The 25,545-nt window shown below is 37.1% G+C and overlaps 1 protein-coding gene across 7 annotated transcripts in view; it reads right to left on the bottom strand.

Moving 5' to 3' along the window:
• Positions 1–24,475, bottom strand: part of LOC18425689 (DEA(D/H)-box RNA helicase family protein) — a 41,890-nt gene extending 17,415 nt beyond the window's left edge. Inside the window, exons 1-9 of one of the 7 annotated variants that reach the window (XM_088847857.1) lie at positions 23,920–24,473; positions 21,534–21,713; positions 19,268–19,336; positions 19,003–19,109; positions 9,436–9,514; positions 8,679–8,852; positions 6,211–6,359; positions 3,573–3,665; positions 1,564–1,659 (exon numbers count right to left, since the gene is read on the bottom strand). In XM_088847857.1, the coding sequence (XP_088703983.1) occupies positions 3,590–3,665; positions 6,211–6,359; positions 8,679–8,852; positions 9,436–9,514; positions 19,003–19,109; positions 19,268–19,336; positions 21,534–21,713; positions 23,920–24,231 (1,146 nt within the window). In that variant the 5' untranslated portion in view covers positions 24,232–24,473 and the 3' untranslated portion in view covers positions 1,564–1,659; positions 3,573–3,589. Of the gene's footprint in view, positions 1–1,563; positions 1,660–3,572; positions 3,666–6,210; positions 6,368–8,678; positions 8,853–9,435; positions 9,515–19,002; positions 19,110–19,267; positions 19,337–21,533; positions 21,714–23,919 lie in introns of those variants that run through there. The other 6 variants (XM_006830238.4, XM_088847853.1, XM_088847852.1 and 3 more) reach the window with 6 other exon arrangements.
• Positions 24,476–25,545: the final 1,070 nt, after the last annotated feature.

Here is a 25,545-nt window from a genome sequence, read left to right as displayed (position 1 = left end):
AAAAAAAGGGGAAAAAAAAGGTCTTTTTTTTTTTTTACTTTAGTCGGTTTTTTTTAAACAAATCTTTCTATTTCTCTCTATCTCTTAGTTTTTGTCTTCTTTTCTTCCCTATTTTCCGTTCATCCATCTTTAGGGCTCTCTTCTCTATCTTAGGATTTGCTCTCTTTCTCTGCTCCTCCTCTCCCTGTTCATCTAGTTTCCTCTCTTCTTGTAGCCCTCTCTAGTCTTACATCTCTCTTCTCTATCTCTCCCCCTCCTCTTCACCCCTCCCTCTACTCTCCCCTCTGATCTCATCCTCTCTGTCTATCTCTTCCTCTCACACCCAAAGAGAGACTCTTAGCTGCTGAAAGTTGTAGCAGAGGTTTGCCGTGCATTGAACCAGCCCACAATCTCTCTCCCCCTCCCCCTTCCTTGACAAAGTCATTATACGCCCTGCTAACTGGATGCTGCAGTGGATACCCCATACTCACCCTCTCCTACGCTCACTCCCAATGAGCAACTCTGATAGCTAATGCAGAGGTCCACTGCGTGCAGGAACTGCCCACTATCTCTCCCCTCCACCCCCCCCTTCCCTCCCCTCCCCACGCCTCCCCTCCCCTCCCCTCCCCTCCTCCCGGAGTCTATTTCAGCCCAGCTAACATGTTGCTGCACAGAATGGTTATTTTGAAGACCGGTTCAGACCACTCAACAGATAGTCTCTCCCATCTTCCCCCTCTCTCGTTCTACCGCTGTCTAGTAGACGAGATGCTACTTACGAACTCTACTCATCAAGACTTTATCCTCACTAGAAGCTTAGCTCGAAGACCAACAAAAGCATCCCTCTCCAGCTTTTTTGGATATTTTCACATCTTTACTGCAATTAGGCAGTTCTGCTTTTTAATGCATTTTAAGGTTTTTGTGGACCACCTTGACGGGTCTTTATTTATTACTGAACCCCTTCCCCTTCCCTGTATAATTGTCTAGTTCAATATTTACTTCTTGCTTATGTAGTCTGAGCACCCAACCTGTGGATGGCATCTGTTTATTAAACTCCATGTAATTTCTATGCTATATATAAAAAGTCAACATATTTCAAAAAAAAATGTACAAGTATGGTTCTATATACAAAATACTCATACAAAAATGTCCAAGAAAGTACAAAAAACCCCACTTATCATCAGTTGCTTATTCTCCAGAGTTTTTATATATGACAAACAAAGAATTGCTTGCCACTCCCTCTCAAGCTAGGGAGTCAACCAACTCATTGGATTCTCTCCATAAATGTTCGATGATTTGCAATTTTGCAGTAGCATACATTACTTTTTCCAAAATGTTCGCCAGACGCCAAGGCCACTTTTCTGTTCTACTAATTGAAGCTTCAGCAATGAGCAAATCTCACTCCACTAAGAAAAAGACCAATTACAGTGCTCAAACATTGGCCTTGAAGTATATTATTCCAGTGAATAAATTGAAGTCCATTTTACTTCATGTTTGTATGCCACTTCGAGTAACACAAATAAAATGCAACACAATAACATGTTTCACCCAGCACACCAAGAAAAAGAAGTTTAACTCTTTCACAACCTGAAGATAATCACTTTAGATGTAAATGTTCGCGAGCAGAGTGCTAGAAGAACAGCTTCCTGATTTGCTTCTCGCATTGGCCTTATCCTAATTACTCTGCATGGGAATAAAAACATTTGTTGGTGAAAAATGCAGGGTGATAAATGCAGCACATTATAAATGTAAACACAAAAAAATCTTAAAAGAGAGCAGAGCATGAAGACAGCAGAATAATGCTGAATGTCATGAAATCAACTTCGATATATCCACTTACCAAAGTAGCAATCACAAGGATCAACCCTGAAGCGATAAATAAATCTTAAAAAGTGGTACAAAGAAATCATTGTATGAACTATTAGCCCTCACCAAAACACATTATACACACAAACATGCAATTTACTGAATCATATGACAAGGTGAGGAAAAAGCTGCTCAGAACCACCATTTGCTTCAGAAACTATTCATTCACCTTAATGCAACAGCTGTATCCTTACAACACAAATGGCACTGACCTCATTTTCCTAAACATGGAGAACGTCATAGAAAGTGCATGGTAATCTGAGGTTCAGAGTAGACACTCAGAGTCAATGGTTCAAAGAAGGATCGGTGTACCAATTCCTTTCAAACTATGCAATTAGAAGGGGTTGGGCTCTGGGGTTGAATTATTAGGGTGTTGACAGTTATGGCACGCATCCTAGGCTGGAATCTTGTCTTTAACCCATCCAGGAAAGGTAATAAATGGAAAAGAAAAAAACACGAATAAATTAGTATTTAACATGATTACTAAGTAGCAAAATTTTAATGTCCATGGTAACCAAGGTTATCATGTTATGAACAGGTATCCTCAACGCAGCCTTGCAGCAACACAAGTGGCATAGTGTCCAAAGATAAGTCGGATGGAAGAAACATATCAGCAGGGTCAATGCCCTCAATCAAGAGGAGAACTGATTTGATTCATGTGCCTTATACCCTGGACAACGATGCCAACGTCACAATCTGTAAATGTTTGAGCAAACAAGGAGCAAGCCAAGCAACAACATGAGAAAATGGAGGATGAAAGTGGATGATACATTGGAAAAGTGCATAGCTCTAAATCCTCTTTCTTGGATACATCCATTGTTGTTATCCTAATTCCAGCTACAAGATATTGCAAGGTACACCTTCGGTGCACCATGGGTAGGAAGCATTGGTTAGTTGGTATTAAAGCTGAACTTCTACAGCATTTCAGGAGGGAAACTACTGTCCTCCAGTTTTTTCAGCACAATTTTTGAAAGTAAAAAGTATTTTTTGACACTAAGAAGTATCAAATTCAGATAGAAACAAAGCATAATAAGAGTGTCCGAATCATGATAAACACAAATGCCTGCTCTTTTCCATAAGGAAATTTACATAGGCCACCAACATACCTCTTTCCCTACAAAGGACCTCCAAACTTTTAAGAGGAATAAAAAGAAGCCCCCAAATTCCAACATTCAGCCAAATAAACCCCTGAATAGGACTTCTCTAAAATTCCAGACCAAAAATGTGCCTACAAACCTCTAATATTCATATGCAATGTAAAAGGGCAACGCATACAAAACAAATACCTCATTGGCAATTATATTTTCTTGTATTGGTAACAAAAGTTTTATCAACATTAAAAAACAGTAAGGAATAACCAGTGACATATTATAACTAGGAAGAGGAACGGAAGTGCCAATACACCCTTGAGATACATATGATACATAAAACGGCAACTCATACAAAAGAAATGCCACATTGGCAATTATTTTCCCTTTTTTGATTGGTAAGGAAAGTTTTGTTAACATCATATAACAGTCAAAGAAGGAACAAAGATGTTAAATATGCCAAGGTGGCATAAGTAACATGCAGTGAAAACTCCTATATAAACAGAGCAGCCCAGTTGATTAGCTACTATATCAGCGTCAGTATTGGCCTCGAAAATTTTGGAAAGAGAGGAAACAACTTAATACAAAATTTTAATCTTATCAAACATCATCACCAAAAGCCAAGGATGGGAAGCCTTCTACCCGCCCATGCATTAAGGTCAACCACTCCACAACCAGCAGGGACTTCCACCCTTTGAAGGCATAAGTGCAAACCTACCAACAATGCAAAACTCTCTGCAAAAGAGGAAAAATAAAATACCACTAGGCATTAAAAAAATAAGATTGTCCTTCCCTTAAAATTGTTGCTCTTCATAGAGCACAAACGAGTCAAAAACAATCCTTTACAAACTATATGATACACGACCATGACACGAATAATCATGTAAAGTTGTAAACAAGGAAGCATTATGACAAAGTAAAAAGTAGTTGACACGGGTAATAATGTAAAGTTGTAAACAAGGAAGCATTATGACAAAGTAAAAAGTAGTTGTCAAAATGGGAACCGACGCATGTAATGAAATATGTGTACGAATGGGTTGATTCATGATAAAGAACATGCAGAGGCCCAAAGATAGAGAGAACAGACATGACAGTGATTCCCTTATGACCCCCATCATAAGGTTTATATTACCAAATGTATTTTTTTTTAGTGAATTATGTTCCCAAATGTTTAAAAACAATACTGGTAACTTAGCAAACAAAGGTTCAAGACAACTCAGCAAAGACAACCAACACACTTCTCAAACTTGCTCTGTATTTCTCAAAGTTTACTCTTGAGGAAATTTCCAAAAGACTTCACAAATATCCAACCAAGGCAACAATTAAACAAATCCAGAGACATCAAGTAAAATATTGCTCCATATTTCTAAACTGACTGACATATTTTAAGTAATATCTCTACTCTACCAAGGTCGAAGAAGGGTGAAGATGTTAAACTTTCCCCTAACTAGTCCCAACCCAAAGAAAAGGAGGTGGTTTGTATTAGGTAGGCAGCCAATATAAAACTTTGCCAAAACTTTCCATGAATCTTGAATCTACGATGAAGATGATCAACCTGAGTGATCTTTTCAGTATTAAAGTTCACAGCTAAAAGGTGTGGCTATGTGGAACTCAAGGTATTAAATTTTCAAAAATTTCCTTTTACTTTTATTCCAAATACCTGAATTTCACTTACATGAATTTCACTTACATGGACCACAATATGTTGCTGTAAAATTAAAATAATGCTCTAGATATAACCTAGGATTTTTATTTTTATTGTCAAGAAAAATAGAAACTATCCAAGAACTCTAAATTAACTTCCACCGTAATTTTTAGCACAAAATAAGTTCCTGAAAATTCACAAAAAATGGAAAATAATACTGAAAATTAATTAAAACTACTGGAAAGACTTACTGAAAGATGTTTACAGTTACCCTACCAGGACTTGGTGCTCCCTACACCCGATTCCCTGACCAATGACACACTTTTTCTCCTTTAGGTGTTGCTGAAATTCTAAGATATGGAAGTTTTGTAGGCAATACTTATTTTTCTGGGGTTTTAAAAAGGGGGAAATATCATCGTACCCCCTATTTTTGGTTTTCATATCTCAATAGACCCAAAGATTCAAAATATATCTCTTAACCCCCTGACTAACTTTACCAACTTTTAACTATTTTTTTAGCCCTAACAAATATAAAAAAGACATGTTCATTCTAAACTCTTCTTCTCTTTACACGATATCTTCCCCCCACATTTCTCTCTCTAACATTCACCCTCTTTGTCTCTTTAAAGGGAGAGAGAGAGAGTGAGAGACACGGGGGGAGAGAGTGGGAAAATAGGTAGAGAAATTTAGGGGAAAATCACGCGAAGAGAGATAAAGGATGGTGTTTAGAAAATATATGCTTTTCTTATATTTGTTTGGGGAAAAGGTTTAAAGGGGATAAAGTTAGCTTAGAGATTTAAAAGATATAAAACTTAGAATATTTATGACTCAAGATATGTTTTGAAACCTCGAGTCTATTGAGATATAAAACTTAAAAATGGGGGGTATGAAGATATTTTCCTTTTAAAGAGCTCAAAAATAAACTAGGGTTTATAGAAACCTTATGGGAACAAATTAGAGCTGAATCTGTGAGTTGATCTCTCTCTAGGTTGGGCTTTCTCTTCTTTCTTCAAAAACAGCAAACCCTAGCCCAAGAATTTCATGTGCCACCATATTTGTCTTTAACTTTTGGGTGGTATGAATAGAAAAATAGAGGTGAGAGAGGGTGGCATCAGAGAGAGAGAGAGATCCCCATTTTATGTGCATGAAGGAAAAAATAAAGATGGGAGAGAATCGTGGCATGACAAGGAGAGACTTCTCTCCCCTTTGTTTGTACATGAAGGACCAAATAAAGAAGGGAGAGAATTATGGCGTGAGAGGGAGAGAGAGATCTTAGGGCATGAGAGAGAATCTTGTTGTAATGAGAGAGGGATCGAAAATCTTGTTTTAAATAAAAAAAATCTATTTTTTATTTTGAATAAGATTTCAATCTAAATATACCTTATCCAATTTCCTGCTAGACATTTAGGATAAATAGGAAATCTGTGGGGTGACAGATTTAATCGGAGTCATCCATCCTAAAAATTAACCATCATAATTTTGAGTGGAAAGATAGGAACCTTATCCCCTTAGACCTTGATCCGTGTCTAACTCTTAATTAAAATAGAAATATAATAAATCTTTATCATAGATCCCAAATCTAATTTAAATTAGATTTCCTATATAACTTATTTTTATGAAAAGAAGTGCACATACTCTTCTGTGAGGGTTGACGGGCGTTTGGTCGATGGATCAGCCGAAAGACGCACAGGACTAGTTAGAGATAATTTTATTAGCTCATCAACTTCTTCCGTCATGGTTGCTGAAAAAAGCATAGTCTGACGACGTTTAGGACAGAGGCGAACCTGCAACACTAGAAACATGAGCATGTCTTCATTCCCACAGAATTTCATGACCTTAATACCTTATACTTGAAGTTCTATTTGTATTGGAAATGCATACTAAGATGATTTACTTTTAATATAAGGGGGTCAAAATCATTGTTGACCATTAAATGTGAAATCAGGGGGTTGTGGATGCCTCATTGACCAGGCACAAAGTCCAAAATAAAATTTCTCAAATGTTGTGAGACACTTCAGTCTATCGGATTTTACATCCAATGGCTAAAAGTGATTGTAACCTCCATGCTCCAAAAGTGAATAATCTTATAGTATACAAGCCCGTTTTGTTTTTTATGGTTACAGTTCTATGTGCATCTTCTATGACAATTGTCTAAAGCAGATTGGCCATCCATTTGTCTTCAATTTTTATGATACTCCTTGAACTATAACAAAGAGGAATTCACCAGTTAAAGATAAGACAACCAACTAAACAAAGTTCTCAATCCTTAGAAGAGCAAATTTTTCAATCAGTATCCTAGAATAATGATCTCAAACTCCTCTAGATTTTCAAAAGAAAAACATTAGGAGAGTTGGGAATGCGCTTTCCAAGCTGCTACAGTAGCTAGCTCTCCCATACAATGAGCTTGGCCAAACATGACCAAAAGGAAAAGATCCACTTGTTTTTTTTCAAGGTCTAATGATCTCATCCAAGAAATTTGTCGACCATGGTTATTTTGGAAACAAGCATCAGTGAGGTCCACATTGATGATGTTATAATCGGATGAGCTGGTCCGAGTCGCAAAACGTTGTGCCAGCTCCACCATATTGGACCAAACAATCCAGTGAACTGGCATTGGACAAGTGGAGCAAGCTAGTCCAATGTCTGGATAGGCCGATCCAACCAGCCCAATGCCAAACTGACCAGTACTAATAGACATTAAAAAGACAAAAATAAGCCTTTTGAGTGGCTTTTTTGGTCCTCTTAAATTTATTTTGGGGCCACTTTGTTAATTTTCATTATAAGGAAAGATTTTGGGTTAGAAAGATGATTTTTAGAGAGAGACCACGTTTGGCAATTCCTCATTTTCTCCACAAAAACCACCATCTCTTTGGTGAAATTCTGATGCTTTTCAAGGGGTAATACGGCAATCCATCCTTACTTTTTTGAAGCCCGAAATAAGTATATTTCAACCCTTTCTTCATTGTCTGATTTATTGTTGAGAAGATAGAAAAAAAAAATAAGAATATTAGGGTTTTGCAAGAATGATATTTTTATCATTTTGTACAAAACAAGGCAATAGAATGTTTTGTTTCTTCATGTCAATGGTTGTTTTGAATTGAGATTGCCGGTTTTTGCTTAGATGGTAGCTTATATGCATTCTATGTTGTATAAAACTTAGTTTCTTGTGGTTTTATGCTTTCAATTGCTTTTCTATTTTATTTTTGTTTATTTAACACTTCCATGGAATTAAAAAGTATTTTCATTTGTTAGAAATATGTCAGGTTTTTCTTTTATGTGTAATACCCATATCATGGATATAGAACATCTTCATGTTAATGGCTGTTTTTTTCATGATTGTTTGGCATTTCCTTTTGTTCATTGTTATTTTTGGCAAATGAAACATCCCTTATGACCGCAATACTCATATCATGGATGTTGGGTATTTCCATGTTTTATGTTTAAGTGAAATTTGACTTTTATAAACCTTTTTTTGTTTCTTTAATGCTAAAATGCAACTAGGGACAATGTTGAACTATTGAAACATTTTTACAATTAAGGTTTGACTATTTGAACTATTGAACCATGCTAATTATATATGAACAATTCACTATTTGTTGTTCAATTGTTTCATTGTTTAAATCATTTCTTCATACTCGTTCAACATTTTTGTTTGTAATAATTATTTATTTTTTAAGTTTTTTCTAGATTTCTCTATTTTCCATAATTTTCTATTTTTTCTCATTTTCCTTTTCTCCATTTTTAAATTTTTTTAATTTATTAGACCCATCCAACCAGTTCAACTAGTTGGTCCGATTGAATGGTGCCCTCACAGCCACCGTTTCTAGTCCTAAAAACATTGGCCTGCAATGAAGCCTCAAGGTATCTTTCTTATGTAGCCAACTAAAGGCTGACAGAAGATGTACAGCTCCTAGTATTTATACACATGCCTCACTCCAAAGGATTAACGTTACTAGACTCTCCACCTATAATAAGACTGGGTTTTCTCTCGACCCGTCACTCCTTCATTGTTTCACTATTTACAGATTACACTTGAGAGAAAAAGAGAGAAATGATGACAAAATTCAAATTAAATACACCGCACTCCTATGGTTTAAAAATACCAGCTCATGAATCTCAGCACTGAATCCAAGTTCCAAAAGACGATCTGCCTCGTCAAGAATCAAAACAGCAAGATCTTCCAAGCCTACTGACTGTGAATTGCGTAAATGGTCAATCATTCGCCCTGGGGTGGCTACAACAACATCGGGTCTGGATCTTAGAGCTGTCTCTTGGACCTGATAAAAAATAAAAGGATGAAAATAAACACTAACAGGATAGAGAAAATTATAGATCTCATAGATACAATAAGATAATAGTAATAAATAGTTAGGCAAGCGGTTTAAATATATCACAAGAGACAAACATTATTGTGACTTCCAACTAATTGCTGGGTACTTGAATCAAATCACCACGATGACATTGTAATCGTATAATCCATGTCACAGAGAGCAATTAGAGTCAGGAATTTGAAAGATGACAAAACGTCCCCCCAAAATATATGACTTAGATAATATTTCATTCCCCATGCAAAATATTCAAACTAAACCTAAAAATCCTTATTTCAGAAAAACAAGAGCAAGACTGAAAGCCATTCATATGATAAATCAACCAAAAAGAAACCCAGCCAAAATATAGAAACACATGACAAAATGTCATTCAAATAGTACCCATTTGGCTCCATCCATGGCTGCCTAATAACATGTTTTCAGATTTAAAAAAATGGCTATATTTGTTTTTGTTAACACATAGAGAATGCCATATCTGGTATAACGATTACCATTTAACACAGTAACTGATGGAAGCATATAATAAGCATACCTTCATTGAAAGGCCACCAAGAACCAAAGAACACCGGATATCTGTGAATTGTGCAAGTTTCTCAATCATACTATGAACCCTATAAATAAGCCAAAGCATACAAGTACTTTTAGTTTCAACAATTAAGTGTTTTTGAGTCAATGCCACCAGACAAAAAGAAATTAACACGAATTAAAATTAATCAAAAGCATGATACCCCAAGCCAATCACCAAAAAAAAGATTAATGCCGATTAAATGGACACTGAGGAATCCAATGAGATTATGTTTGACATGACATCTACAAAATGATATCTCTTTATATCAAATCAGAATGTATAGCAATGAGAATACTATTTAGGGGAAACATTATTTATTTATTTTTAACATTATCACATGACTCTTATTAACTATGAACAAATAGAGTTAGGGAAAATATTATTTAATGCATCAAATGAAATCAGCAAGGTTATGGACGAGTTAACCATGCATCTACATGATGAGGCACCATAGTATGTTGTTCGCAGAGGACATAGTTTTGATTGATGAGACTAGAAGCAGCATCAATGCAAAGTTAGAACTTTGGAGGGATGCTCTAGAATCTGAAGGCTTTAAAATTAGCCTGTTTAAGACAAACTATATGGAATGCAAGTTTAGCCATAATAACAGTAGAAACGATGTAGTAGTAAAGACTGATGGCTAACAAATACCTAAAAGAGATTTGTTTTATATCTGAGGTCGATAATCAAGGAGAACTGAGAGATTTAGAAAGATGTCACGCATAGAATCAAAACTTGGTGGGCAAAATGAAGATGTGCATCCAGAGTTTTATGTGATCGCCACATTACCAATGAAACTGATGGGGAAGTTTTATAAGACGGTTGTAAGACCAGTCATGTTTTATAGGACGGAATGTTGGGCGATCAATAAACAAGATATCCATATGATGTGTAGCTGAACTGAGGATGTTGAGATGCATATGTGGCAAGACAAGAAAGGACAAATTCGGAATGGATACATATGAGGGAACTTAGGGGTGGCTCCAAAGGGAGATGAGGGAAAGTAGACTTAGGTGGGTTGTCCATGTGCAGCGTAGACCTAATACAACACCAGTTAAGAGGAGCGATTTGGTTCAAGTGGAAGGTTCTAAAAGGGCAAAGGAAAGGCCCAAAAGGACACGGATGGAAGCAATGACGAGATATTGTGATTTATGGTCTGACTAAGGGTATGTCTCTTGATAGAACAGAATGGCAAAACAGGATTCATGTAGCCGACTCCAAATAATTGTGATGAGACTCGAATGATAACGATGATCATCATAATCATCATCATTTAAGGCATCAAAATCCCATACAAAATCATTAGAGCGGTCAAAACAAACCAATTAACACTAGAATGTTTTGTAATTTTCATTTCAACTCTTTAAAAAATATCTTTATAAATGTACAAATTGCCCTTTGACAAACCCTAAACAAGCAGGGGTATTTCAATAATTTGACCTACCTAAGATGGCCCAACCAACATGCCTGCTCATTCAAGGTCTATCATATTAATGAGGCGCTCATGAAAGTAAATTAGTAAAATGAAAAACAAGTAAAACCTCCCTTCTAATAACTTTGTAAGGGGTTTTGATGATATTTTCACTAGTTTTTAATTCTGGCTACATATTTTTGCTTCAGCTCACAAGATAATCGAAAAGAAAAGGAAATAACCCTTAATGATGAATATAGAGTGCCATCCCATAACAATCACCACGGCACAAATTGGGGGGAAGGGTGGGAGAGGATTCCAGGGGGTCCCAACACCCAAAGCTTTAGCAAAACATAGATTAGCATTCACGATACCTCCTACCTACCAAAGTGCTACCAGACATGCCATCTTGTCCATGCTCACAAACCCATGGCCATTGGAACAGCACACACTACAAACATATTGGTCACCTAAAAAGTGGGAAATAACAATATATATAAACTCTATGAGTCCAACTAGGTCTCACCCAAGGCATTCGGTACCAGTGGCTAGCTAGTTAAAGCTTATTTTGATACGAGTCTGACCGGAGTCCATCCAACTTGCACTTAGTCTGCCAAACTTTGTCCAAGACTTTGGAAAAACAAATCTTTTTATGAATGGCAGTATCTTGATATAGAAATATCAAGTTACTCAAATGAGCATACAAACTAAGGACACATGGTAGGGGGCGAAGAAATTGGAAGGACAGTGGGAGCAATTAAGCCAAGGAGACGAGGGCAGGGGGACAATTACATGTCCTCCCTTGCATTTACAGGATATGCAATTGAGTCTACAAAGTCATTTGCATTCACTCCACAATGATGAATCTACAAGGAAATCTATGAGGAATCACTCTAGGACTCAGGTGAGTCAGCTCAAGCCAGGTCCTTCCTAAGCTCATGAAGAAAGCCTAAAAATTCCTAACAATTAGGGAATAGGGGGGAAAAAAAAGAATATGAAAAGAACTATGAAAAAACCCTAAACTAGATTTTTTTTTTATTTGGCTTCAGATCTAGTAGATAGAAAGATCTTGAAATTTTTGGCCAAGCCATACCTAGATATTGCAAATCTCATAAATTAGAGATTTTGAGGTTTCTTTTCTTTTCTTTTTTTTTTATTTTTTGGGGGGTTGACTCTAAGCATGGGATTCTATAGAGACAACAAAAATAGGCCAAGCGACAAATTTCCAAGGTAAATGAAGCTCGGATTGCAAAAAACAAGCAAGAAAAGAACTTCTGCCAAACCTTTTAAAAACAAAAATCTCACGAATCTGAAATTTGAATGTTATTTTGTTGAATTTGATCTTTGGAATTGATTGACAATAAGAAAATATAGGGACAAATTTTGTGAGAGATTGGAGAAAGAACAACAAAGAACAAGCAAGAAAAAGGGCTCTAATCATCCCCTCCCCACCCTCTCCTTTTCCTTCTTATAGAAAAAAGAAAAGAAAAGTGTTGGACTAGCAAGTTTTTGAGGACTCGCATGAGGCCCCTAAACTAGTTCGACTCTGATGTTAACTCAACTGAGTTAATATAGCAACATAAGCGAGTAGTGCTACAATACAAGCCCCCAACAAGCTGGGGGCCCTCCAAACTCAGTAGGCGGATTAGGTGAGATTTGAAACACTAATGAAACGTAACCATATTTCCCTCTCAAATATCATGGATCTCCAGAGTGTTGGCACCTCCCCACATGACCAGCCTTTCCTCACCAGCCAATCAAATCATATTCATAGAATCTCCCTTGAAAATTGAAAAGGTTTGGAAGAAGATCTTAATTCCTTTGAGAAGGGCAATTGCATGAGCCTTTTTAGCATTACCAATACAAAAAAGACCCGCATGGATAATGCAAGTAGTCCTCAAATTGTCTCTAATAGATCCCCAACACCAGAGGGCCCCAAGTCTCCAATGAGCTACTATCAGGTTCAGCTTCAGAGGTCCTTCTAATGGGGGAGTCCATAGCACATGTAAGCCACTTTGCGTCACTCAGTTATCAACCACCATTCCTCTGCTCCCTAACTGGCTATTGTGAATGCATACCCTTAGTAAACACCCAAGCAGTAACCAGGATTAGTGTACCATATGAATTAGGTTCTTCCTAGATTAGTGTAGGAACTTAATTCATATAGTACATTAATAAATGCTTAACATTCTCCCCAGTCCCCAGGTATATAGTACATTTGTTTAGTAATTGTACTCCTCTATGTTGTAATGGTTCCCTATCAATACCTTGTTAAGAACAGCCAGCCAGCCAAAGCAACATACCTCAGGGGTGGCAGGACATTCCACGTGATCAAAGTTAGCAAGTCGGGGAATAATAAAATATTGGCAGACCAAAACAGCGGTAATAAATCTGTTTTATTTCAAAATGTCGGAGGAAAAAAAATCGGGTCAAAAATATGGATCTCTAAAACCTGAGGTAAGTTGGAGAATCGTGAATATTTTGGATTTGGTTCAAAGAAATATAGTGAAAAAATCAGATATGTAAAGATGATACAATATAGGATTATGATTTCCAGCCATTGTATAGATACAATAAAGCCATTAAACAATAATTGTATAGCCTTTCTAGTGACATTAGAGTAATCCTCGATAATTTTTTGTTGAAGCTTTCAATAAATCCAGCAACAATGCTTACTTTGTTGTCACAGCACAAAACATATCGTAGATTTATTGGGAGCATAAAATGAAACAACAACAACAATACTAAACAAAATTACTACTTAGCAAATAATAAGAATTGTGAACCAAGGTATAGGATTAATTTTCAAAGAAAAAAAACAAAAAAAAATTCAATATAGGTTGCAGTTAATTAAAAGAAAACACAAAGACCCAAATATGTAAAATAGTGGTCCACCCAAAATGCTATGTTGTATACACTAATGAAATAAAAAACACAAAATAAAATATGAAATTAATCAAACTTCTTTATGCATAAAAAAAGCTAGAAAATACTTGAGAAAATTTGAATCTCGCACTAAAGTCCTAGCTACCTAAATCTTTAGTATCATTGAATCTCTCTATTGCTCTTTATAAGGATGCTATGAGTTTAAAGAAGAACAAAAAAAATTTGATTGGGTTACTCTTCTTCTAATTCTACTTATTATTCTGAGATATACGATTGTTTTATTTTCTTCTTTATTTGGGGAATATTTTGGTTGTATTTTTTCGTAAACGTTTTTTAAGGGAACTCATTGGTGAAATTTTTTATTGAATTTTTTGTTAAATTGAGATTCTTAATCTACTCGCACTGTTAATGTACTTATATTTAAACCAAAATTCAACAATATCAAGTTAATAAAGAAATAAAGTTATAAGGAAGAAGTTTTTTTGAAAAAAGATAAAATACATATTTATATCAGTTCCATTAAAAAAACGTGAATTTTTTAAGATCTTTTGAAACATTCGAAGTTCTTAACGGATTTCAAAAAATCATAGATTTTTAAAAAAATCGTGTTTTAAACGGAGACTTTCTAACTATGCTTTGGATGGAGCTTTGTCCGAATTGAAGAGTATCCTAAGAATGATTTTGCAGAGAACAACCCCTTCTCATATCCCCAAGCGAGCCAATCTGCCCTGTTCTTTGGGATATACAAAGTTGTCCATGAGTTCAAGGATACCATAGTTTGGTCTCATGATCAGCCAGATCCCTTCAAAACACAAGGCAAATACTAGTTAATCCCCTCTTCTCTCATCGAAATCATAGGCCAACGCCTCTTGGTTAGTAGCCACCCCATGAAGTCTTGAAAGCCTCTCCCAAAATGGTATATCCCCACACCTTAAGTCATCCCAAAAGAAAGCATAATTCCCTATACCTGTACTTTATTTCTGATGCCTGCCCAGTTGAATTGGTGACCTGTAAGACATCATTCCACATTCTAGAAACCCTTAGAGTATTGCTTGGAACCATCATTTCCCGTTACTCTCTTTCACTCCCATATTCACCTATAATAACTCTTTTACAAAGTGAGTAGCATGCCATGTGGCTAAGTACTTTGTTTCTAGGCATAGGCTTACTGCTTACACACATCATCTGACTTAAGCAGGTGGAACTTCCTTGTTTCATTGTTGCCAGGCCATAAAAAGCACCTTTTCATATGCTCAATTATGTCAACAGCTGAGCATGAAGCCCGCAAAAGTGACACATAATTAGTGGAATGGAACTCAAAGTAGCCTTAAGTAATCCTCCCAACCATCGAAGGAAATAGCCCCTTCTATGGTGCCAACCTCCTTTCAACCATTACCACAACAGGACCCCATATTCTCTGATTGGTTTTTCCAACACCTAGAGGAAATCGGAAGTACCAATTTGCAGAGTTTTCCACTTTACACCCCACAGATTTGCAAGAAGTCCTAGAAGATCCGGTGACACATGGACTCTCGACATAACACTTTTACCCAAGTTGATTCTCAGGCGTATAGCAATTTCAAAGATATACGGGATACGGTTTAGTTTTTGGTTTTGCTCCGCTGAGGCATCACATAAAACTGTAAATGTCACCAGCTTAACATAAGCGAACTTCTCCCATTTTTGTGAAAAATAAAATAGGAATAGGGGTTCCCCTTGTCGAAGTGCGCCTCTAAAGAAACTGGGATCAATTTATCAGTACCACATAAGATGTTTAGGATATGGAAGCATAAATCCACCGACTAATCAATCCCATCAAGGTCGTCACTAATGTAATATCTTCTCAATGCAGTTATAAGCTTTTCAAACTTTAGAGCAATAACTGGTTTAAATTCCCTGCTCCTTGAATCTCTGCATTTGTTGGCCATCAAACAATGACGAAACTAATTGGTCTAAACTCCTTGGCAACTTCAGCACCTTCCACCTCTGGAATAAGAGTAATGAAGGTAGCATTTAAGGCATACTTATGGTAGAACAAAGCAAACATCTCACTGATATGATACTTGAACAAGTCCTAATTCTCTTGAATGAGGCTATTGTAAAGTCATCCATCTAAGAGCTTTGTCCAGTCCTAGACCTAGAGCAAAAACGAGCCTCCTAAATTTCATTCTACTCGAAAGGCTTCCAAGAATCCTCTGCCATCTCTGATGTGATCCTATCAAATTCCACACTATAAAGCAGGGGCTTCCAAGTTCCATGAGCTTCGTATAATTTCTGATAAAACTCACTTTTAGCATTCCTCACCTCTGGTTCTCCGTTCCTCCTACTCTCAACCACAATATCGTTTATCTGGTTATTCCTTTCTCTGAGCATTTACAATCAAGTGAAAGTATGCTATATTCTTGTCCACTTAACTCTTGATTTTTGTCTCCATCTTAGCTCTTCCAAATACAAGGTGTCACTGCATTGTATCTCGAGTGAAGCCCAGGTAAGACTTTCTTCTAATGAGTGCATATATGTTTCCTCCTTTCCATCAAGTTCCGAGATTTCCTCTAAGATCTTGTGCTTTCTTTACAAAATATCTCCAAAAGTTTCATTTTGCCAATTCTTCAATTTGACTATGATTTGCTGCAATTTACCACAAATATTCCCTCATCCCTCCAATCCAATGTTTCCCACCAAGCTTTAATCATGATCTTAGAGCCAGGATGCTCCATCCACATAAGTCCAAACTTAACTGGGATTGGCAACATTCTCTAATTGATTCCTGGATAATGAATTGCCATGATCCCCCATAAAAGGAACCATCAACTCTCATGAGCACTAGATCACTTCTATTATTGGACCAGGTGAAGCTTATGTGTCCCATGTGTAACGAGCTCACATTGGCACACAAAATCCAAAAAAAATTATGCTACTCAATTATTCTACTCCCCCAAAGAAAACTGAATTCCATTAAAATCCCCCCACACAAACCCCCCCACCCCCCCACCCCCCACAAAAACACAAAACCCCAACCACAAAAAAAAAAACACCATGGTAGATCCCAATGAGTTCTCACCCCATCTAATTTATGCCAAAATTTTACTTCTACATCTTAGATTGCTGCTAAGACCCTTGCAAAGGATAGGAACATTATTCAAAAAGGGATACAAATTGAATAACACTCCATCTGGAATTTTTATGAAACTTTTGCCATCCCAGATAATTACAATGCCACCAGAAGCACCAATAGACAGTAAGGCTAGCAAACTGCACCTCTGCTTTCCCCGGATAGATTTTGTGAGTCAACTATTAAAAGTTTGCACTCCAGAATCAATATGAGCTTTGTTTTGGTGTATCATTGCCTAGACTACACTCCCTCTACAAGCCTTACCCAGTCCTCTAGCATTCTAAGAGAGAATTATCATGGAGATAAAAGGGCGCTTTGTCACAGGGCTTAACTTAGCATGCTGTTCTTACAGGGACCACCTCCTGCCTCATCATAGTTGATAGAGGACTGGAGATTTTTTAGATCCCAATGCCCTTTGGCCTTCCCATGCTTAAGTGTCCACTGCACCACCTTCTGTCTATGTTTGCTATAAATAAACCACAAATCGTGGCGTATAACCTTCAACTAATACTCCCACAACTTTTTTTAAGGGATCTCTGAAACTTGATGACCATCAAGAAGTTCTCCCTCATTTCAAGCATCAACAAGTAATTCAAACAACTTATTTCTTATGTTACGTCTTGAGTCTCCAAAACCCATTGAATATTCTTCAAAAAATATAATTTCCTAAAAATCGACCTCCCCATGCCGACTCAGGACTTGCTGAACCGACAGACTAGGCCCTGCCCAGTTCTGTACCCGGTTCCATGGTTTAAAACAAAGGCAGACCAACATAATCATCCTCATAAGTAGCTGACTTGGAAATTACAAATTGACACACAATCAGCATGGGTGTCCAAGCCATCCTCACTTTAATAATCATGCAATCTTGAAACTGGTTGAGCAACCAAGTACCAATCTCCTTTATCATCAAGAACCTCCAGCAACCATAAAACTCACAAGGAAACCCTTAATGGACAGTCCAAACTCAGCTCACCAAATAAACCTAAAATTTTATCTTCCTCAAGAGTACCAGATAAAGACTAGCATGGCAGATACAAGCGCTTCCTCTAAATATACATTCTAAAAGTTAGCCTGAGGGAATCCAGCTGATAAAGTTTGATATTCCCAAATCTATAAAGTTAATCTTATGTCAAACCCCACATAAGCACATTGCAAATGTACCTCTAATGGCTCCTGTAAAGTTCTAGAGTATTAACTTCACAGTCCAATAAATATCATAAAATAACCAGGAAGGGATAGAACTCTTAACAATTTTCAGATAAATGACTCCAAATCATGGCTTCGGCATCAACAATTGTTGGATTCAGGAAAGTCTAGTGGACTCAGCAACTAGCCCATGCCTTTAAAATGCTCAATAAGTCCAATCGCCAATTTCCTCTCAAGCAAGTTTTGAGTTTTAAGGACTCACAAGTAGATTCCAGGGATCTAGGTATCTAAACAAATGGTTTAAACTTTTTTCATACGGCTAAGCACCACTCTACTCCTCCCAATTCTCAAATTTGAGATCCATAATACCTAACAGCAACCCTTTTCAAAACCCTACGAAGAAACCAAACTCTCATCTTCAATGCTCTCCTGCTAACTCGTTAGCCAGCTTTCCATTAACTATCATTTTTTTGTCCTTTTAGGGTGGATGGGGGGAGGGGGAGGGAGAGGTGTTGGTTGAGTGGAAATTATACGTTAGTCCTTCAAAACTTTCCAATGCCCATGGAGCAGTTCCCACAACCCTTACACTGAGGCAGAACAGGCATGCAGGCAGGATTGTTTGTCTGGTCTAGCAGCTTCTTTGTACATTATTTTTTGCTACCATTATAAGCTAAGGAAGAGTTTCCCCTTTTAGAGTATGTTAGCTAATTCTTATTGTATAGAGTCACAATTCATCATAACACTATCTTGCCCATGCACAAGTGTATCAGCCAAGTTGCAGAACATATAGTTTTCACAGAAGCAGAAGAATGATGTAAGCTTCAATGATAATCTTCAGGAATACAGGTATGAATAACACCAAGCAAAAAACTTAAATCACAAGTTACAGCAACTGAAATTTAAGAAGGAAGGGAACCAAGAGCTCCTAATAAGTGATTATGCATAGATGTATAAGGCATAAAATACAACTTACTGTACAGCCAACTCTCGTGTCGGAGTAAGAACAAGTACTCTGATGGCTGGCACACGCTTAGGACGGAAAAGGAGTCTCTCCAACACTGGTAATCCGAAGGCAGCAGTCTACAACAACAGAGAACAAGAAATAAGTGAACCAAATCAACAAGAACTAACCAAGTTGCAAATATCACATGCACATGCATAAACACAGGCAAAGGTAAACACTTCACATAACTAATAAAAGATCATTTGCCTATGATTCATGGAAAAAAAGCATTTACCTTTCCAGAACCTGTGATTGCACTACCACAGATATCACGTCCCGTTAAGGCTAATGGTATGCATGCTGCCTACAGCAATCCAAAAACCGAAAACAAAAGGAACAAAATGATAATTAGCAATAAACAGGCAGAATAGGCCTAGAATATGTGGTTTACAATAGAAACTCAAATTTCCTGATATAACATATTCTGGCAAAAGATAAGGTGCCAACTATATAAGCTATATGTAACTTAATGAACAAAATGAATTGGTTGTTCAAGTTTGATAGGAACAAAACTTTTGATACTTGGAGTTCAGGAAAATGGCGGAATTGGCAGTTTTGTGGGGAGAAAGAATATTATATCATTTGTTTGGGTGGTGCAAATGTGGAGGATTCATGTAGAGAGGCAGTAGAACAAAATTGAGAAAAGATATTGTTTGTCACAGTAGACTGGATGCAGTCTGGAAAGCATCAGTGGGATTCCAGCAATGGGACCTACAGTAGAAGGTGATAATTCCCTCATAGGATCAGTCCCCGGGAAGAAAAAAACAATGGTGAAGGGTGACAGGAAACCACAACATGGGAGGTCTTTAGCTCAATGACCTCTGAGGCTAAGCTGGACAGTCCTCTGAGGATAGATATTACCTACGCCATGGCCATAGGAGCAACACTGTCATGACTTTAAGTGATTCATCAGTTGCAATTATGGAACCCTGCAAGATTAAGATAGTTCCCTGCAGTGGTTGCTGTAAGGTACCATTGACTGGTCAATAGCAAGATCACAGAGATTGATAATCCTTATTGAGTTCTAGTCATGGTGGACGATGGGGAATCTTAGACAATGGGCCTGAAGATGGAATTCCAGAATTTCAGGAAAGTTAGGAGCAATGGAGGACTAACAACAGCAAGGGCTCGTGAGGTTCAAGAGATCAATCGGGCGAGTAAAGGGGCATTAAAGAGATGAGGAAGCCAGTAAAGTTGTAGTATTTGAGGTAGGGGGCAGAAAACAGATTTTGGAATCTCCAGAGTACAATTGGTCAAATGAGGCGGTAACCTAACAGGTAGAAGATGATATCTGATAGAGAAATTTGAAGAATAGTACAGCAGAATTTGAACCAGAAAAGGGCTACACAGAATTGGGGTAAGTAAATACACGCCATGTAGCATTGAATTATAATACTTGTGTTCCACCAGATTTTCCATATTTCAAATTTATTTCCTGAATGAGACAAGTTTGTGTGGCCAAAAGCCTTAAAATAAAGGCCCTAAAATCCATAAACATAGTCACCAAGAAAATTAATACAAAGGAAAATGGACAGCATTTTCACACCAACAGATACATAGATAAGATCTGTAAAACCCTTAAATTTATATACATTAAGAATCAGAAGTATTGATACCATGGAAATATGTGTCAATGAATTTTCTCGGATCTAAAATTTTACAGAGATCTCCCTAACAAATCACACATGGGATGCTCAAAGTTAAGGTTTGGTCTTACCCCACCATGACTAGGACTGAGAGAATAACTCATTCTCCTTGAATAAACTCCTTCCCTTCCATACAGAGTTTGCATGGGAATAATAAAATAAATATCCTAATGCTACTCATACGTTAATGTACATAATAGGTGTAGAGTACAGAATAAGGTAAAATTATAAAGGTATTCATGACCCTTGTAGAAGAAACATCCATACGGTCTGTCATGTTCATATGTAGATTAGTAAGGTTTTTGGTGCTTTGGAAACTATTGACATCTCAATATCATCAATGAAGTAAAATAGTAGTTTTGCAAGCCAAGAATATCTCAGTATGGGTCCCTTCACAATCGTTTAATACTTGTCATATGTGTCAAAACTCATGTTCAATATTCCCTCTATCAGGAAAAGCAAACAAATAAATAGCACCATTAAACCACCAAAGATGTTGATCCCAACCTATATGGTATGAGCAAACAACAATCACACTAAGTTGCCGAAGTTACATAGAAAATTAAAATCATTGAAAAGGGTTATCAACAAGGTTTCAAAAAACGCTAGGCGGCCTGCCTGGTGCCCAGCGCCTAGGCGGGCGCGCCGTAATTTAAAAAAAACAAAAAACGCCTAGCCCGCCTGGGCGCCTGCTCAGGTACATCCGCACATGTAAGGTTGCCTGGGTCTAGGCAGGCGGATTTTTGGTCCAGGCTGCCTAGGCGCCATGTGGACCGTTTTTTAAAACATTGGTTATCAATTAGAATAAAGAGAGGCAGAGCATGTACCACAAAGTAAATGAAGAAGGTGCCTTACCTGAATTGGAGTAGGCTTCTGATACCCCAATGCCTCACAAGCTCTCAATAGTGGACGAGAAAGATTGAGCTCAAGGAATGAGTTTGCTGAAAAAGAACTGCCTTCCGATGATGAAAAAAAAGACTTAGGGGCTTTGTGGGCTTGTCCAGCATCAGCATCTTCCACTTCATAATAATTTTCCTGAATAAAAAGTAATAAAGTAGGAAACCAACTACAAGCACATTAACATAATGGTATATCAAGACAATTGTTGTCATCAAAGTATCAAGAAACAAATGATTAACACTAGCACCACAAAACGGGCTACACAAAATTTCACCCAAATATTGGACAACTTGCTCAGAAACCACTCTCATTTTCATGACTCTTGCCGTATTCTCTAGATGAGCTCAATTCAGTCGGCAGTAGATTTTCTTTCTTTTATGTTCCTTTGGGTTATTTTTCCTACTTTCGGTATCTTTCCTCTATGTCATATGAATGATAGGTTCATTGTAGGACCAACTAGGTCCAAATGTTGGCTCCTGATAATGGGGGTCTAGATGGAGATAGTACATAAATCATGGGCAAATGCAAGGAATCACTGTACCCAAGGAGGTGGCAGAACAAGCAATAGTAAGGTATTACAAGGTTTATCTTAGAAAAAGGTTGTAAAAGGTTGAAGGAAAAGAGCCGGGTTAAATACAAAGGGATAATATTGGGCAAATGAGAAGATAATAGATCAAGGAAGCATGAAAGTGGCTTCTCGATTACATGATGAGGGGGAGTGAATTCCTTGCATGAAACTTGGAGGAAGAGAAATAAGCAGTCAAGGGGAGGGATTCCATAACTCAGGAACAAGTTGCAGGAAAATCTGGTCGAGAATCAAACAAGGGAAGAGGGTCAACAAAAATAGGTTCCTAACAAGACCCAGACATTTTTTAAAAATTGTGCCAAGTGGAAGATTCCATGCTTAGAGCTTGGACCTTCCAAAAGGAAAGGATGAGAAAGAACTGAAATTGAGGATGCAACCCTGCTGAGGTTTATGGATTCTCTAATGTTCATGTAGCAACATAGAATGGGAGGAACAAGTGTCCTAGGACGCATGCTGCTTACAGTAGAGAAAAGTGGTTACCAAATTCAGTTGACAATGCCAGGAATAAAGAATAGTTAACAAAGAATGGTGGAAGAGTCGAAACTGAAAACAAAAAGGGTAATGTTATTTTAGTAAGGCCATATTGGAAAATCAGAAAGGAAGATAGACAGCAAAAGAGTAGATTTTTTATGAACTTGAGAGGACAGTAAGGATTGATCCATCATGGATAAGGAGAAGAGGGTAAATCCAAAGGAACCAATGGCTCCTATAGGGTGGTGCAGATGCCACTAATTTCCCACATAAGGTACTTTTGACCAAATCACCCGATTCGGAAGCATAAGACCCCACCAAATGACCCATCACATGGCAAACATTGGAGTGAACATCTTCAATGGGAGATACATCTTCCCCTATGGAATTTGTGTATCTCAAGGAGGAGTTTGGAAATGCCAAAGTAGGAGTATGGAAACATGTTTGAATACCATGGAAGGCTAGGAAGTTGGTGTATTCTGATCATTTCTGTGTAAAATTTTGGGGGAGATATTTCTCATCAATGATTAGGACTTAGGAGTAGTGAAATGATATTACATTTACATGTATATATATATATATATATATATACTTCACTGGGTATTAAAACTGCCAAATGTCTATATTTATGGGCAAGCAAAGACAACTAAAATCTTCAGGTTCTTTTCAGTGAGCTTCAAGAAAAGCAACCAAGAGGCACACAGAAAGCCACACCCCCCGCCCCCCCCACAAAGAAGACACGTGATGACTTCTACAAAGACCATTAGGTTCAGAAACAGTGGCCCAAAACCAACTAATGCAACCAATTGTGCTAGCACATCAGTCACTCTTCAACCTTCATGATTACTTCTCAAATCCAAATTGTAGGAGACCTAAATGTCCCGAACTATGAGTTCATGCATATTACTTCTTCAATATCACTCAGTGAAAGTCCAATTTCACATGGTTAGTCCCCTAAGACAGCAAATGCCTCCACAACTAAGTTTCATATTCTATAAGACAATTAAAAAAAGACATACGAACACAAATTTGTACTAAACATAGAAACCAAGGTTTTGGTGTCTGTATCAATGATTAAACTGTTAAAGCTTGGGGAACTGGAGGCAGACAATGAGATGAAGTTTGTGAAATTATCCTTATCTTCTTAATATCTAACAGATTTTCGTTACCATCGAAAGAAATGGAGAGCTTTAAATTCCATTATCTCTAACACTTCCATAACTGAAATTGATTCAAATTAGAAGTTCCGTACAGAGGAAGCTATCAAAAAGATGAGAACTTTACTCTCTTGTCTGGCTCAGAAACAGCACTCTCGTTTTCCTCTGGGTCTGGAAAAGAGAAGTTGGGTTGCTGACGGGCTCTCAGTATCTTATCTTCGACGGAAGTGGTGCTCCTCCTGGCATGCTCTTCAGCCGCTGATTCAGAGTAAGCAGAGAACTCCCATGGTGACTGACGAGCTCTCCTCGGCCGACTTAGGTGCTCCTCCTCCTCTTCGTCAACTTCTTCTTCTTGATCCTCTGTTTCTTCAATTTCCTCTTCTCTCTCATCTTCCTCTTCCTCTGAGCTGAAAGCGTCGAAATGGAAGCCCGACTCCATTACAGGATTTCAAAAGCGCGGGGAAAGGAGAGAGGTGAAGCCTTATGGTGGGCAGTGGAGAGAGAAGGTGGGCGGGTAGGAAGAGAGAAGGGAAAGAAATCAACAAAAGAGCAGGGGAGGAAGAGCTGCGGCGAGGGAAAATATCATAAACGGGTTTGAAACCCTCGCAGCATCACCAAAGGTATTTTTGCCTTTGGATTGATACCTTCGGTTTTCCATATCAATCCGTACCGTTGTCAACAAAAAAAATAAAAGAAATAAAATATATATATATATAGAGGATGCGGTTTCTATAAAGTTGCAACTTTAGGTTTGTTGTAAAAAATACTTAGTATTATCTTAAAATCTATTTTCTTGCCTAATTAGAAAATTTTAAATTTCAAAAATAGCTAAAATTAAGTAGATCTATAAATACATGAAAATAGACAATCTAGATAATGTGTTTCAAGATGCACTATTTTCGGGACTCAATAACCTTTTTTTTTTAATATTCATACTTCTCGATGTCAAGATGATCGATTAGAGTGTTTTTCAACATTAAAACAACATTTCCGATAGATTTTTGAGTTGCATATGTTGCAACCTTATAGAAACTTTTCCCATTACATATATATATATATATATATATATATATATATATATATATATATATATATATATATATATATGTATATAATATATATTATTAAAATAAACATGGGTGAGTGTTGAGAAAAATACATTTGTAAATATGGTTTGGGAAAACTACCAATTTAAAATACATTTGTAAGTCCGACCATTGTAACTTTTCCCATAATCAATTCTAAAGTTTGGGTACTCTAAATATAAAGAAATTTTTTTTTAGAAGAAATCTTATTTTTAGTGTTATTGATTTCATAAATTATAGGTTTGTCAGTAAATGTGAATTTAACCTTGTGCCATTCAATACTAGCTTCTATCCCTGTATCATTAATTTTAATTGGATAGAGCATATTTAGAAAGGGAGTCCCTAGAATAATAGGTTGACTTAAACCTTTTACCATTATGAAGGGGAATTTGAAACATACATCATTATTGCACACTGCAGTATCTGGCAGTTTATAATTGATAAGCATTTTAAATTTTTAATTCTTACATTACATTCATGATTGTTTATATTGATGATGTACTTGTTTTCTCTTAATCAATTGATCAACATTGGAAGCATTTAAGTACATTCATAAAAGCAATAAAAAATGTTGGCTTAGTAGTTTCAGCGAGAAAAACAAGTCTATACCAGACAAAAATAAGGTTTTAAGGACATAATATTTTCCAGGGAAGAATTGTTCCCATTGA

This window comes from Amborella trichopoda, chromosome 9 (assembly GCF_054954075.1).
Source record: "Amborella trichopoda isolate Santa Cruz 75 chromosome 9, AtrichopodaSantaCruz75HAP2 v2.0, whole genome shotgun sequence".
NCBI classification, from domain to species: domain Eukaryota; kingdom Viridiplantae; phylum Streptophyta; class Magnoliopsida; order Amborellales; family Amborellaceae; genus Amborella; species Amborella trichopoda.
The sequence above is the reverse complement of the archived record's forward strand: the minus strand, read 5'-3'. Positions and strand labels throughout refer to the sequence as shown.